The following is a 14,722-nucleotide window of genomic DNA, read 5'->3' on the forward strand; positions in this document are numbered from 1 at the left end:
TCTGTAGGTAATATATGCAAGTGTGTTGGTGGGGGAACTGCTCATCTTCGATACCTCGCTGACAAAAGTATAGTAGCGGGATGGCCCGCTGAGGGGCTACTTTAGCTGAAAGATGCCTTGGTGTGAGAAGGAAAAGCAGCATGAGCGGGCCGAAGCAACAATATGTTAGAAAATGCTTCTGGGATGACACCCCAATGGGTAGATTACACCGCTGGTGGGGGACAACTATTACCCAAATGGGCACGAATGTAGTGAGTAGATTGCGGGGCCCTGCAAGATCTAAACCTCAGTATCTCCAAGATGATAGATGATAGGTGGGCTGGTAGCAAGATGTTCATATACTTACCAGAATGGTTCTTGTGGTGGCTTGAAAGGGTTGCACGGCGGGGTTTAGATCAATGCAAGTCGACTCTTCCGGAGAGTGTGCCTCCACCCTCGGTGGCCTGCGGCTCTTAAGATGTAATAGATGAGTCTACTGGTCATCTTTTAGCCACATCTCAGATCTATCAATCCCTCATAATCTGACAATGCCCTTTCGTCGTGAATTATCCTCTTGCTGGCTTGCGAGGAAACGATTTGGATGCAATGCCCGCGCCTACAGTACCCAGAATACCGACGATGGGTCCATCCCTTGCTTCGAATGACGTTCGAGGTCCAGCGTCAAATGCCATTCGTCTTCTTACGAACCCTTTGATCACCTTTCCTGTCGTGCGCTCTTGTTCGATATCTGGGTCTGATGGAAATTGGTGGCCGTGGATCTCGGTAACGCATTGGGAAGAGCTGATGCCAGTCTCATAGTTCTTTGACTCTGATGATACAAAGCTCAGCATCAGAAATCGGACCTCTCCTCGGAGCGACCGGAATTGAAGGCTCATGAAGCATAACAAGGCGGCTGTATTTACCTCATTGCCATTCATTCCAGATTAGGATTGTCATATGATTCCATCAATGCCAGCAAATATTCACCGAAAACCCATCCACGGGCAACTCCCGGCGTACGGTCGGTTGAGGGCCAATACTATCTGATATTTTCATTAAAGTTGCGATCCTCTGCGGTTGTGCTGTCGTGAGCAAGTCGCCCCAAGGTGTACGAATGACTTTGGCATGACCATGACGTTTCCCGGTAAGTTGGCTTGTAACGAAGGTAAGTCTGCTGACTACCTACCTAGTTACTTTCCTCAGCCTTATAGTTAACCTCAACATAGGTATACGAACCCAAAATTATTACTCTCCGACTTCGCTCCAACTCGAGAGGGCGGTGCTGGAGAGACTTGAGATACGTGGCATAGATTATGCAAAGAAACACATACTGAAAATGACGCTATTCGGACAATCGACAGCCCTAACATGCTAAGCCTCGACTCCCGACATATTATCGACACTCGCTCCAATGCAAAGAAGACGCCTGGAAGTTGTATCGGAATTGTCCGGCAAAAGTAATATAACTTCTATTACTTTGTCACATTGTTAGCCAATCCTGGGCGAACTCCTTTTAATGGCGGTTATTCCGAAGTTCTGAACATGATCATGAAGGTGAGGGCAAGGCTAGCTCATCGAAACAACAGGTCAAGGACGTAGTTGAGCCATGATCACGTCGCGAGAGCTTCTTTAATTGCACTGCCCGGCTGCCCAAGATCTTCCTGCCAATTCTACTCTCCGATGCTGTTCGTCATCAACAAAGATCTTCCATGTATTGCTTAGACTTCGGCATTGCGAGTGGCTACTAGGCCCTTGCTATGCTGGCTCTACCCATCATCTAAGAGCTCATCGGTCTGGACTGATGAGCATCTGCGAAAAAGCCTCAATAACCAGCGACATGGTACGGCGCTGCTGGGGTACCTAGGTGGCCCCATCAGGAAGTTGAACAACAAAGAATGTATACTTGCACTGGGTGAGTGCCCTGAGCCAGGCGAGCTTTCACTTGAGCTCCTGTGCCCGGAAGATGCTCTACGTGACTATATAGCTGCGACGGCATAGCAGCTAAAATGGACGAAAGCATCAACAGCTTCGAAGTTTGCGGGATACACAGTACTGCAAGAACTCCAAGACAGGTCAGATCGTTATCCCAGTATTCCAATCAGTTTACCTCGACACTCTCATCATACTCAGCCATTACGCGCGCTTATCAACGCACCAGCTTTGCACCATATTCCATTGCTTCCCCTAGAGAGACGAAACCAGCAGTCTACATTCCTCTGACCGATAGACCGACAAGTCAGCCGCGAGATATTCAAGCACCCGATGTCTTACACTATCACTTGTCCAGTATACGAGGATCAGTGGAGGTGTTGCCAATGTCAACGTGAGGTCAAGTGGACATTTTGGGGCGAGAGTTGTCCAGACTGCGCTCATACAAAATGTGACAGTTGTGAGGATGTGGTTACACATGCCACTCCGCAGCACTCAGCCGGCAATAGGCAATATAGGCCCCAAATGACCAGCTTTTGGGCCTGCTGCGGTTGTACCCGCGAGGTCAATAGAGAATGGTGCGATGATGTATGTCCCGACTGTGGCCATGTCGAGTGTGCCTACTGTACTGCTTTTTAGAGTTGTAGCACAAGATTACATCTCATAGACTTCAAGGGTCTATCGGGAGATATATCGTGGATAGAAGACAGTGCAAGCTTTGGATAGACAGTTTGGCAAGATGTATTAGAATCTCAAGGACCGAGATAGACATGCGTGGGCGGTTGATGGATGTTCTTTTCATTTTTGTCGTTTATATCTTGTCGTTCCATTTTCTTGTTTTATTTTATTTCCTTGAGCATTTGTTCCACTCACTTTGTCCATCAGGTGACTACCGGCTATTGCTAGGCCTTCGAATTACTTTTTGACGGTTGTCGGTTCTCTTCTCTCGGGGTGGGGTCAGAAGATGGGTTTCTATTTTCATGCTTCTTCTGTTGCGTTAGATCTTTATGTTTTTGTTGTCGTTGCTGGGACACCTTCTAGGGAGCTAGGCGTCAGGGGAGTAAGCTTACACGGCCTATTATTGTTTCGTTCCATGTAGTTTGGCTCTTTTGTTGGTGGTGGACAGGTGTTCGTAGATTGCTCCATTTCATTTTTTGTTGGCTGCGTCGTTCCCCCAAGCACAATCTAGAATTATTATTTCGTCTCGAATGGGCTTCAGATGACCGTGACCAAGACAAAGCTTAGCTGAAGGCTGAAATACCTGTTTCTCGACTTCGATCGACCGACATGAGATGCAGAAGTTCTCTTGGTATAGTATCGGGCCATGGAGAAGAAGCATTCCAGCAATTTGAACCATGCCATGGCTTTGAGAACCTTACGCTCGTCTTGTCCACAAATCTTCCCAATATTCATCAATGTAGTCGGGTCTATTGCATCTTTCATCCCCCTCTCGGCAATCCACAAACCCTCCAATATTCCCAAACCTTGTTGCCTTCCAGGCTAACCTCTATAACCTTATGCTTGGCTCCCTTTATTATCTCAACCGCGTTTGATTGCACTGGCACCAGTATTTCCGCTTATCCGCAGGATGCTGATAATCATGATACTGGTAACGAACGGGTCGAGACATGCGAGGCCTTCCGAGAAACCATTTTGTTGCCACCGCAAATGGAGAACGCAAGGGCGTATGGCTTGTGGATCCACAGAGATGCTATAGCTACGATGAGGATCGCTATTGTTTGTATTCGAGCATTCGTGATTTTCGTTCTTTGCTTGTCGGGCCCCTGAGGCTGTCGATCTTGATCTTGATGTTTGCTCAGATCGCTTGAGTGTGGAGGTATCGGTTGCTCATGATTTCTCCTCATACATTACACCCATTCACAGCGACATCGAACACCTGCTTGAAGGCTGCAGGACGGTGAATACACCGGTGGCAGATCATCTTGCGTTGATCTCGAGAAAAAAAAAAAGAAAAAAAAAAAGAAACCTCGCGCTCGGTCCATAGCTGAAGTAAAGTTTGCTTTTCGAGAAACGTGATTGTTCCGACTCTCACGACATCTTCGAAGACACCTGCGGCTTTATAGAATGACTTCGTCGTCTGGGTATACGAGGCCTTATGGTAGAGATGAGGTTGAGGTAAAGTTGTGGCAGGACGAGCCCTTGCTCGTTTGCGCTTATCCCCTGAACGTGCACCAGCGTGACATTTTAGCAAGGGGTTGGCAATGCAGCCCAGTGCGCCTTCTATTGCTATGGCTGCTGTGGTAACGTACATATATCTATATGGCAGACCAGCTTCATGACGTAGGTTGGTAAAAGGGGTATATTTCGATTATGCCTCAACCTCCATGAAGTCATGGAAACCAAAGCGCCAGAAATTTACACCAGCTAATGTGCATATTATATTGATACGATTGTCCCCCAAGACAAGGGTTTGTGTAGAACCTCAAGCCACACTTCTATATTCACAATCCTTGAAACTCCAAGGCCGAGCCCTCGCCTAACATTCACCCAATCATCAAAAGCCTCAACTATTGGGTGTGTCGTTCGCATCACACTGCCAGCTCATTACAGTGACTTCTGTGACACTCGCTGACTTTCGAATGAAGTATAATTGTATGCGGTTATCACCGGCTCCAGTCTTCTCCGCCCAAACGCCATCTATCCAAAACACATTGTAAGTAAATGATTCGTCATGTCATACACGAACGTGAATGAGATCCCTGTGTGCGTTTCCAAACACACGTGAACTAGGAGATAGGGGGCTGAGAGGCATGGCCATTAAGATCCTCCATCTTTATTTGACTAGATCCAAGCGTCGAGGTAGGGGTAATTTTTTCATTTTTTTTCTTGCCTTGGGCCCCCTTCTCGTTCGCTTCTCCGTCAAGTGGGTTGAAAAGCCATTTGCGACTTCGCCGTGAAGGAGCGGTCCCGGCAGCGACAAGAGAGTGCTGCTCTCGAAGACGATCAACCACTGGCCCTAGTGCGAAGTGACTTTCTGGATCTTCATGATAGGAACACGGCGATTGATGGATTGGCAAGAACCAATCAAAAACACCGGTTCCCATGACACTTTTCCAATTTGCAAGTCCAGATTCCAAAGCCCACGGGTTATCGCCAGGTTCTAACGTATTTAAGATCGCGAAGGTTTTGGTAGCGTTCAGATCTCTTGCAGACATCCTCTCCGGCGATGTCTCATTCCCTACAACCCCGCTTGGATAATCGTTTCCCGGTGCTGTTGGCCCCATCACTGAAGGAGTTAGGGCACCTTCTCCGGTCGGACTATTAGATGTCACTGGCTCTTCGGGTCCTGCAGATGACTCCTGGGCTTGGTCCAGTGGATTGTTATACTCATCTAATTCCGCAGAAGATATGACGGGTGGAACTTGGCGTAATTGGGAGGCAGGAGCATGGCCTGGCTCAAGTGGATAAGTAATCACGTCATATGACGGATTCTGTGCTGTATATAGATTTATTGTGGCGAGATCCTCCAGAGGGGGCCGTTTTATGGCGAGTGTGGTTATCTTTGTCTTTGAACCAAGTCTTTCGACGGATGTACGATTTGTAATGAGCAGTTCAACAGAAGTCCCCGTCATGCTTGCTGTAAACACGAAGAAGAACCCAGCACTAATGAAAAAGGAGCCGATCAGCAAAGATTAAGAAGCTCTCCAAATGTGATACTTACAGTCCCAAAATAGCTGCAAAGTGGTGATCCAGGTTCTCATCCTTTGAACACTATAGTCAGTCGCTTGCTTTTTTTCAACTTCTTTTTTGAGTTAGGCGCCCAATCTTACCCTGACTGTAAGCTGTCTGTGGACATAGATTGCCATGACAATAATTAAGTGAAGGCAATACAAAGCAGTCCAAAACGTGAACTGGACAAAGAATTTGAAGTTGTTTTCACCAACCGGACCACCGACCCTGAGGAATGAGAATGATTAGCGCGAAAATGGAACATTGGGGGTATTTCCAACAGGCTTTAATTAACCTACCAAGGGCAGAAATGGTCCATTTTTGCAATACAACGGCCGGAGCTACTATCATGGTGGGCGCGATCTGGCTTCCACTGCAATCTCTGAAATCAGCAAGCTTCTTTCCTGTACTTATTATGCAATAAAATATGTGCATACATTTCCGCAGTTGGAGCACCATATAGGCTTCCCATTTTGTTCACACACGAACACGTCCTTCGAATAGAATAATTCTAGTCCGGGAGAGTCCACGTCGTTCCTATAATTTCCGGGTCTATACGCGCCTGCCCCAATGCCATCTTCCTCCGATTGTGTTTTGCCTTTCATTTCTCTATCGCGAATTGCCGCAGGCCCCAGAGGTACGTATGGAGGATCGAAAATCGTAAAATAGATTACGCGAAAGAATGAGGCGGCCATGGGTATAAACAGAAGGAAGTATATGACGAGTATAGGAATTGCGGCGCTTTTATCGCGATGTTTTACTAAGAGGTAATTTACTGCTGATGTCAATGAAACTTCCCAATTTGGCCTGGAGATTTACAGGACTCACCACATAGAAGAGCGACAAGAACATAAGTGGCATAACCAACGACCCCAGCCAAGACCAAAGGAATGAATCGAGCCGTCCACAAGTTCACGACCTGGTTGCGGTCTGCCATCTTCTGAATTCTGTCCATCTGACGCGTTCCATGAGGTTATTGGCGTATTTGACGCGTGAAAGGATACCGGGAAAACTCAGAATGGGCAGTGGCTCTGGAATTATGTATCATCGCTGTAGAATATGTCTGTAATGATGTATGCTTGCCTAGGTGAAGTTATTAACACCAGCTGCTGCGATATTCCAGATGAGGTTATCGTCCTAAACGGGTCTAGCGTATCCTGGCTAAATCCAGACCTCTCTTTTCTCAGCCTTGTTCTTCACCTTTTAGGTTACACCAACAATCTACTCCGCACATTCTCTTTCCTCCTTTTCCAGCGACAACAGCACTCACAAAATCGCCTCTTCAAGTGGTGTACTAAAAAGACCAATGAAGAAGAAGCTTCGTCAGATTATGGCTACAACTTCAAGAGAGAGTGTGATGGGTTTGAGGCACAGTCACATTGCAAAGCATGCTTTTTAGGAAATCACTTCGGACATTGTGCGACAAGCCATCGTCGACGTACTAGGGTATCGCCTAGGTATATATCATTTCCGAAGGCTTTACTGGTCGAGCGTGCCCCAAAGAATCTCGAAAGGGAGAGGGCATCCGGAAGCGCTCTATTTCAGGACATTGGACCACAGACTATCTTTTTTTTCTCGTCTCGCCCTTCCCATCAGGGCTCCGCCCTTGCAACGCCCGGAATCTTGCAAGTGTAGACTTTGGGTTGCAGAGTCAAACTTTGGAGCCAGCCTTGGTCGATGTGGGTTTTTATGTCAGGCCTCCAGCCCTTCACAAGAATCCTCTTGAAGTTTCATTATTAGATGGGACAATGTGGACGGCAAGATTTGTGTTGTGGTGTTGTGCATCATACGGAAAGATGGAAACCCGGTACACCATTTTGGTATCAGTGGATCTCGAAGGTATCAAGCCTACCAGCCTGTCTTTGATAGTTGCTAAGGTAGGTCTCGGTGTGAAGGGGCAAAAGCTGCCTTGCTGAGACTTGTAAGTGTAATGTTGTGAATCATAAGATTATTCAGACCAAAATGAGGCTCAAAAACCGCAAACAGAGGTGGACCTTGAGCACGCGAGTTGGCTTAATGAGGCTCAATCAACCACCAGATGACTTCTATTCCTTCAATAGGCCGATTATAATGGCAGAAGTAAGGTACTGACGCCCAATATGCTTTTCATGCCATGACAGGGTGAAAACCGCGTTCAGAAACCCAAGAACTAGCTGACAAGACTCCAATCCATGACATTTCGGTAGGCTGTCGAGGCCGATGGGAGACGCTGATTGGGAGACGAGTTATTTTACCATGCCAGGTGCGGCGGAATCAGCAGCCACTTTGTTGATCATCCCAGACAATTGCTGGGAAAGCGACGCACTCTTACGATAGGGGAGTTGCAGCTAGTAGTTTGCCCTTTGATCCTATAAGTCGCCCTTCCCATGCATTTCTTCCCCTTTGAAGGGCATTCTCCTTCCGCTGTGTCTAGGGCTCTGGCTCCCCTGTCCTACTATCAAGAGTACGCTCTGGACAACCTCGGGGGAGTATAAAGTTCCCCCTTTCGTCGCTAAGTACAACATGTCTTCAATCAGAGGATCCGAGATCTTTGAATTCTATCTGCCGACTGAAAGCACATCTTCTTGCCTGATCTACCTTTACCCACGACCCTGAATCATACCGCTCTATGCCAGAGACCAGAGTTTGGTTCTGCGGCTTGTGTCGAGAAGGCCCCCAATCTTTACTACTCAATGAGTATTGCGCATCCTGCGGGCGTCTCCGCGATACAAACGCGACAATCGAACCTTCCGAGTCATGTCCTCCAAAGCCGAATCCTATTCCGCCAAAGAAATCTCGATCCGATAGAAGAACTCGAGGAAGGTAATCTCTTAGAGACCACCAAGCACAGCATCACTTCTCAAGTCTCAATCTTCCGTGGATCCTATCAACAACATGAACCGACGTCGAAAAGAAAAAGACACGTTTGGTATTGCTGCCAAGATGGCTCTGGTAAGTCAGCATCTTGGAGGAATCTCCAGAGTAATGCCCCCGGATTCCCAGGACAATCTCCCAACTCCTACATGTACCATTTTTTTTTACAATACTGAGTTCGATGTCTTCATATGCAGGCCCCTACGAGATTCACTACGTGCTGGATTGCATAGAGTGTAGCCACAAAATATGCGAAAGCTGTAGGCAAGAGCTTACAAAATACTCGAGGCAGAACTGATTGGGTTAGATGCTGCGAGGTTAGTAGACCGTACTTTTATTCATGGATATAATTGCTAATGAAGTGCCGGCAGTATACACCTCGGAGTATACACCTCAGCTTTGGACCGGCATTGCTTACAATTTGAATAACGAGTATGACTCTGTATCTCATGCATCGGCTTCCACGGATAGAACCGGTTGTCATTTCGTAGACAATCTTTTCTTCGATACCAAGTCACCGCTCCACTCTTACAAGAGGCCTCCTACATATCAAGCATCTGCAGGGTCTTCCAGGGCCATATTCTATGCTATTTTGGCTTCCTCTGAACACATTTTCGCCTCACTTGCAAATTCATCTCCATGGGTATCCCATAGAACTAGTGTATTGTATTCGTCATATCATTCTTTTACCGAAACTACTGCGCCTTGTATCGTTTAATTTTCAGCCTCATGTTGGTGCCTAGCCCGTCATCATTGTACAATTTGAGCCGCAAAAAAACCGAATCCTTTTGCAGTCTGCCCTTTTTGAGAAGGATTCAGGTTTATGCTACTCTGTGTTGATCCCCCTTCTTACTTCTGTGTAAGGTTACATGATAACATAGTCGATTTACCTGTGAGCTTTCTTTGTGAGGAATCTGAAAGTGGATCCTCTAGAGCCTTGCTTTGTTCGTCACTCACCGGGCAGTGGCACTAGTTTCCTCGGTCTATTCGGGCGGATACTAACCTACCCTCATTTTATGTTACGCCGGTCCGAAGAAGCTGGAGACTGTCGCTAATGCCGAAGGCAGCCTGAGATTGATACTCATCGCCCTCGTTCCTTCACCACTACGAGCCTTAAGATCCTCACCGGACTCGTGGAAATGACTATCCAGGTCACTTTCACGACGCTTCTCTGGGATTCCCGCCCCTATCCTTCCTCCGTCACCGTTTAACCCTCACATCTCCGCTCTTTTTGACTCCGCCATTTGACTCTTTCTCTTGATACCAGGTATTCCAGCCATTCCTTTCATTACAATGAAGAGCATAGACACCTCAGCCACCGAGGTAAATCGAAGTTTCTTGGATGATAGGAGGAGATGAGAAGCAGCATCGCCCCCTCAATATCAATACGTGACTCTAACCAGGCGTCCTGCCGAAATCATGAACTTCAAGGCTTCCACAGCTTTTCAGTCGGGCTTTATTTGGAATGCCTCATTGTCTCGGTGAGTGATGCCAAAGCTGGCTGAGTTCAGGGTCATTTCATCAAACGGTGATATAAAAAGAAGTCTTTCGCTCTTGAAAAGTCACAACTCAACATCAATCTACTCTGCCCTGAGATCATACCTAGAATACCAATCTGCACATCAAACTCGTTCTCAACATTATCTCAGTACGTCGTCATGCCCGAAGATAGACACGGGTCTTCGAGCCATGGATCCTCTCGCCATGGATCATCTCGCCACAGCCATGGGGGAAAGAAAGGAAAGGAACAGCAGATGCAAAATAAGGAACACTGGGAGTGGTTCTGGAGTTGCTGTGCCTGTTTGGGACATGCTGGGCTACCAGTGGGCACAGCGCTCTCCTGCCCAGAATATAATTGTGGGCATTATCGCTGCGACAACTGTCCAATGGAGGCTCATAAAGTTCGCGATGAGGCTTAACGTGTATGCAAAAGGCTCACTGTACTCTTGATAACATGCTGATCAGTTATTTAGATTGCTGGGTTACTTTTCTCATGTTTCTACCATTGGAACCCATTGTATTTGGTATCATCATCATATCTGGAGTTTGTTGTATCAAGCAAAGGAGAAGTTGTATTGGTGGTTGCTTTAGGATATTTCAGGCGTGTGGGTTTAGCATGAGTTCTGTATTTTTATGTTCAGCATAGCATGTTCAAGATAGCATTTCACCAGAACTTCACACGGAGGATACCCAGTTCACTGTTGTTGCAATTTCACTGTCAAGATCGAACAGATTAGCGGGCATTTGGTTTCGGAGCTGTACTTTCGCTGTTAGTCTTTGCTATTTATAGAGTGTTTTTCGACATATTTGACACACACAGTATGCCCAAATGCCAACCTCGAGATCAGTCTTTCTGCCTCATGAAACCATGACGTTGCTCTTGACCCAAAGATCTCGAATGATCATCCGATGAACATCTTGCCAGGTTCATCCATGAATACCCAACGGTCCTGCTGGCTCCAGCGTCCCCAAGAGGGCTCGCGAATCTAACTTCAAAATGCGAGGCACCCGAGAACGCCATGCACTGCCGAGACATAACCAGTGCCAAATAACGAAGCTCTATAACAATTGGTTCCAAGCTTATAAGAAATTGTGGAGTTTAAGCCGCATGCTACTCGGTCTGCTCGCCTCGACGGGGCAGCGAGGCACATGCAGTCCGTCCCATTTCAGTTAAAATTTCCTCGCCGTTTGCCTACCCGCAGCATTGTAACACAGATTTGATACAGAGACATATAAAAATGAGCACAGCCATCATTTTTCCGCAGTAAGGTTCTTTTCCTGCAAGCAATGGACGGAGAAACTTGGTGACCGGCTTGCACTTGCTCGATACCGTCGGGAGGTGGTGGGGGGCGTTGCCTCAGTCGTATCTCCTCCAACACGGAGCCTCCTTTCCCCCTGGTGACCGGAGGAAGCACGTTCAGCTGAACTACGCTACCATCACCGAGATTATACAAAGAAGCAAGTAAAATGAGGGTCTTAGCTTAGAGATACCTCTCTAGCGCCTTTGCCTCACGGAACCCTTGTAAGGCGTCTAAACAGGCAGCAACAAAATCATCGTTGGGCACAAATGCTGACAAGCGGTGTATGTACGGAGTATTGCGATTGAGTTAGTCGGCCGGTATGGAAGGGAACATTCATTCATTCCTTTGCGATTTCGATGGACGTTGACGTTACGGCCACAGGGGTTGCAGGAAGGCTGGAAAGTGGGGCAAGCGAGACCACGCCACCTCCTTCACGGTGGTGGCCCCGACCATGCGTTTGTGTTTGAGCCGCAGTCCTAAAGAGACGTTGCCTGTGTACTGTAACGTTGATTTGCCTACTTGCTTGGGGGATAGCGGGGGATCATTTTGCGCCAGATCCCTAAAGATAAGGTTGAAATAAGCCCGTATCCTCACGACGTTGGAGACTTCCGGCAGTTGAAGCGCCGGCGCGATGGATGGCCTTGAGCCTCGATTCTGCCGGAATCCTTCTTTTTCGTCTTTGGACTCAACTGGTTGGAATACGAGACCGTCTCGTGGTTGGAGGGATGCTGGCACAGGTGCGGTGCAACCCCGCCTGCCTTGGATGAATCAGATGCTAATTGGAAATCGTTTATTTTTTGGTAACTATCGTATCTCGTGATGAGCTCCCACGAGGCTCTGTCTTTTGGCGTTGTACTACAAAATACTCATACCCTTATTATGGCCTCTGCAATATTTCTGTGAGCTATTTTTACCTTAGTTGTGCGTGTCTTTCTACGCATACACCATTTTCTTGATAATGTGCACAATATTCTAAAGTTTGGAATAATCTTGAGTATACTAAGAATTTATAGGGCCTCATTAGCTATGGCAGATTTGAACCAGAGGCGTATCTCAATCAAAGATAGTAAAGCCAGTAATCATGTGGTGCGCTATTGCGGAACTACTCGATGGTTATCTTCCATTGAGAACCATTACAACGATTCTGAATGGGACAAGAAATGCTTGAAAGATGCTTCCCTAGCTTCAAATCACTGTTGCACACGAAAGGCCATATAGATGTGGCTAGTGGATACATGAATTTGAAGGTACCATCTTGTAGGAGGACACTTTGAGGTCGCTCGATTCCTTTCCGATAATGTATGCAAATGAAAACCTCATACACCAAACGAATGAAGGTAAACTTTGACAGCGTAGGAAACTTGACAACAAATGCAATTACGACGATTTTGAACATAATGGTAAGGGGTTATTCCTGAAAGCAGCAGCTAAAAGCAGGATATGCTAATACAGAAGGGGGGGGGGGGGGTTCTTCCAAGCAGGCAGCTAAAAGATCTAGAAAGTAGTTTTCTAGAGATCTGTGGATTAGCTGGCGGAAGATCAAGCAAGACAATTCAAGGAGTGCTTATATGACCAAAGTCAAGCAGACGGCGTGTTACTTGCGCTTTCTTGAAGTTGAGGAGCCCCAAATAGGGCAGGCCAGACGTTATGGATAAAAAGTCTATGCGAGTAACAGGCAAACAATACGAGACTGTGCAGAACGAGGCGCTCACTGGAGCACCTGATGTTTGTGACACATTCAAGAGCACTAGACGAGAGGTATCCCAATAACAGTTACATTGTTATGATGGGACGATGCCATCTATCAAGAACTCCAGCCCAGTTGTGTGATGTGCAGATCGACAAATAGCCTCTCATCCATAGCAATTCTCACCCCCAGGTCCCCCCGCCCCTAAAAGGTATTTCATTGTATAACCCGTAGGTTAAAAACATGCCGATGATTATCCCCGAAACGCCAATGCACGTGAATGCAGATTTCTATTAAGCATACCAACCCTTCTTTCCCACGGAATTATAGCTCTCTTCCTCTCGGTGTCGGATCATGGGCTCTTTGATGTCGAAGAGCTCGATTGCTTCTTTCCATTGTGCCATATCCAGGGCCAGGACAGCTTGATGCTTGGATTGACCTTCGTCACGGGGAGCATTTGCTAGTCGCGCTGCTGGGAGGGCTGGATGGTCATGATTAGCCTGATAATTGAATAGAGATGGAATACATACATAAATATGGCATCCCATCGTCCCCCACGACGATTTCAGCCTTTCCATCCCTTACAAGAAAGCTGACGTAAAACAAGTTTTCGATGGTTTGTCCGAAAGAATAGGGATTGATAACGAATTTCAAGAATGCAACCTCTCCATCTGCTGAAATGCCATGTTTATCCAGAACCGCGTTTATCTCTTTTTGTGACATGTTTTCGTTATGTTCTGATTCTGCCTTAGTCATCGCATCTGCTTGCACTCTCTTTGCCCTGGCCAGAATTTGTGTACAAAGAGTCGTCAGATTTGCGTTCTCGGATTTCTCAATGTCGTTCTTCTGTAAAACCTCCGGCCGCGTTTCTTGGATAGAATGTATTTTCAGAGCTGCTTTTCTGACCACAACGCGCTTTGCTCGCTTCTCTACCGAAAGAGGGCCAAGAAGGAATCCAGGAACAGCCGGTCGAGAGATGTGTGGCAAACATGCGACGCGTCCGAAATAGGCCCAATCGAACATATCACCGTCCTCGTCTTCTTCATCATCATATCGACCGCGACGACGTTGGGTACTGCTAGGAGCTCGTTGACCACCACCTTCTCCTTCCCCAGCTGGTGCAGCTCTCATATAAGCCCTGCACTTTGACAAAAAGTCCTCCAGATCCACGCCTTGTGAAGTATCCCCCGTTGTGAGGGCGATAGTCTTTTTGTAGGAAAGATCGGCCGTTTGAACCAGGAGGCGGGCATCGATAGTAGCATCTGATGTCTGTTTTACTTGATTCGTCCATTGGTCTGCGCTGGTGAGTATGTCCTGAAGACCTGTATTGCCGGGTGCCAGGAACTCCGATCGTTGTTCATTGACCCTCTTGGTTAAGTCCCGAAGCTCTCTTCGGACTTGCCTGCGTTCCTCAATATCCTGATCCGGGTCGTAGTCGCCTTCTACATTATTTTCATCCACCTCTACTGTTTGTCTTCTTCGGCTACGTTCTACTGGTGTATCGGTATCCGCCGTGCGCTTTCTTTTGACGCGCTCATTCGCAGGCGATGGACCTGATGGGGGCCCCATAGGCATTCGACCCTTCCCTTTGTCTAGCGGAGCGCGCGATGATCGGTTTTCCTTATCGGACGATACTGATGCGACGGGTGATGGAGACATCGAAGTAGGGGCTACATTGCTCACTCGATGGCGGCTTGGTTCGGGAGATGCTGCATAGATATCATCTGCGAAAGGAGCTGGCGACTGTGATATCTTCGTAGACCGCGGCATGTCGTGAATGGAA

The 14,722-nt window shown here is 47.3% G+C and overlaps 1 protein-coding gene across 1 annotated transcript; it reads right to left on the reverse strand.

Annotated features, from left to right (window-relative positions):
• Positions 1 to 13,232: 13,232 nt before the first annotated feature.
• Positions 13,233 to 14,709, reverse strand: nse4 (Non-structural maintenance of chromosome element 4; the record flags this gene model as incomplete). The annotated part of the gene is made up of 2 exons (XM_031151150.1): positions 13,233 to 13,420; positions 13,470 to 14,709. 2 exons carry the CDS (start codon positions 14,707 to 14,709, stop codon positions 13,233 to 13,235), a joined length of 1,428 nt encoding a protein of 475 aa, XP_031004382.1.
• Positions 14,710 to 14,722: the final 13 nt, after the last annotated feature.

The sequence above is a fragment of the Lachnellula hyalina genome (genome assembly GCF_007821495.1).
Source record: "Lachnellula hyalina strain CBS 185.66 chromosome Unknown contig00091, whole genome shotgun sequence".
Classification (NCBI taxonomy): Eukaryota; Fungi; Ascomycota; class Leotiomycetes; order Helotiales; family Lachnaceae; genus Lachnellula; species Lachnellula hyalina.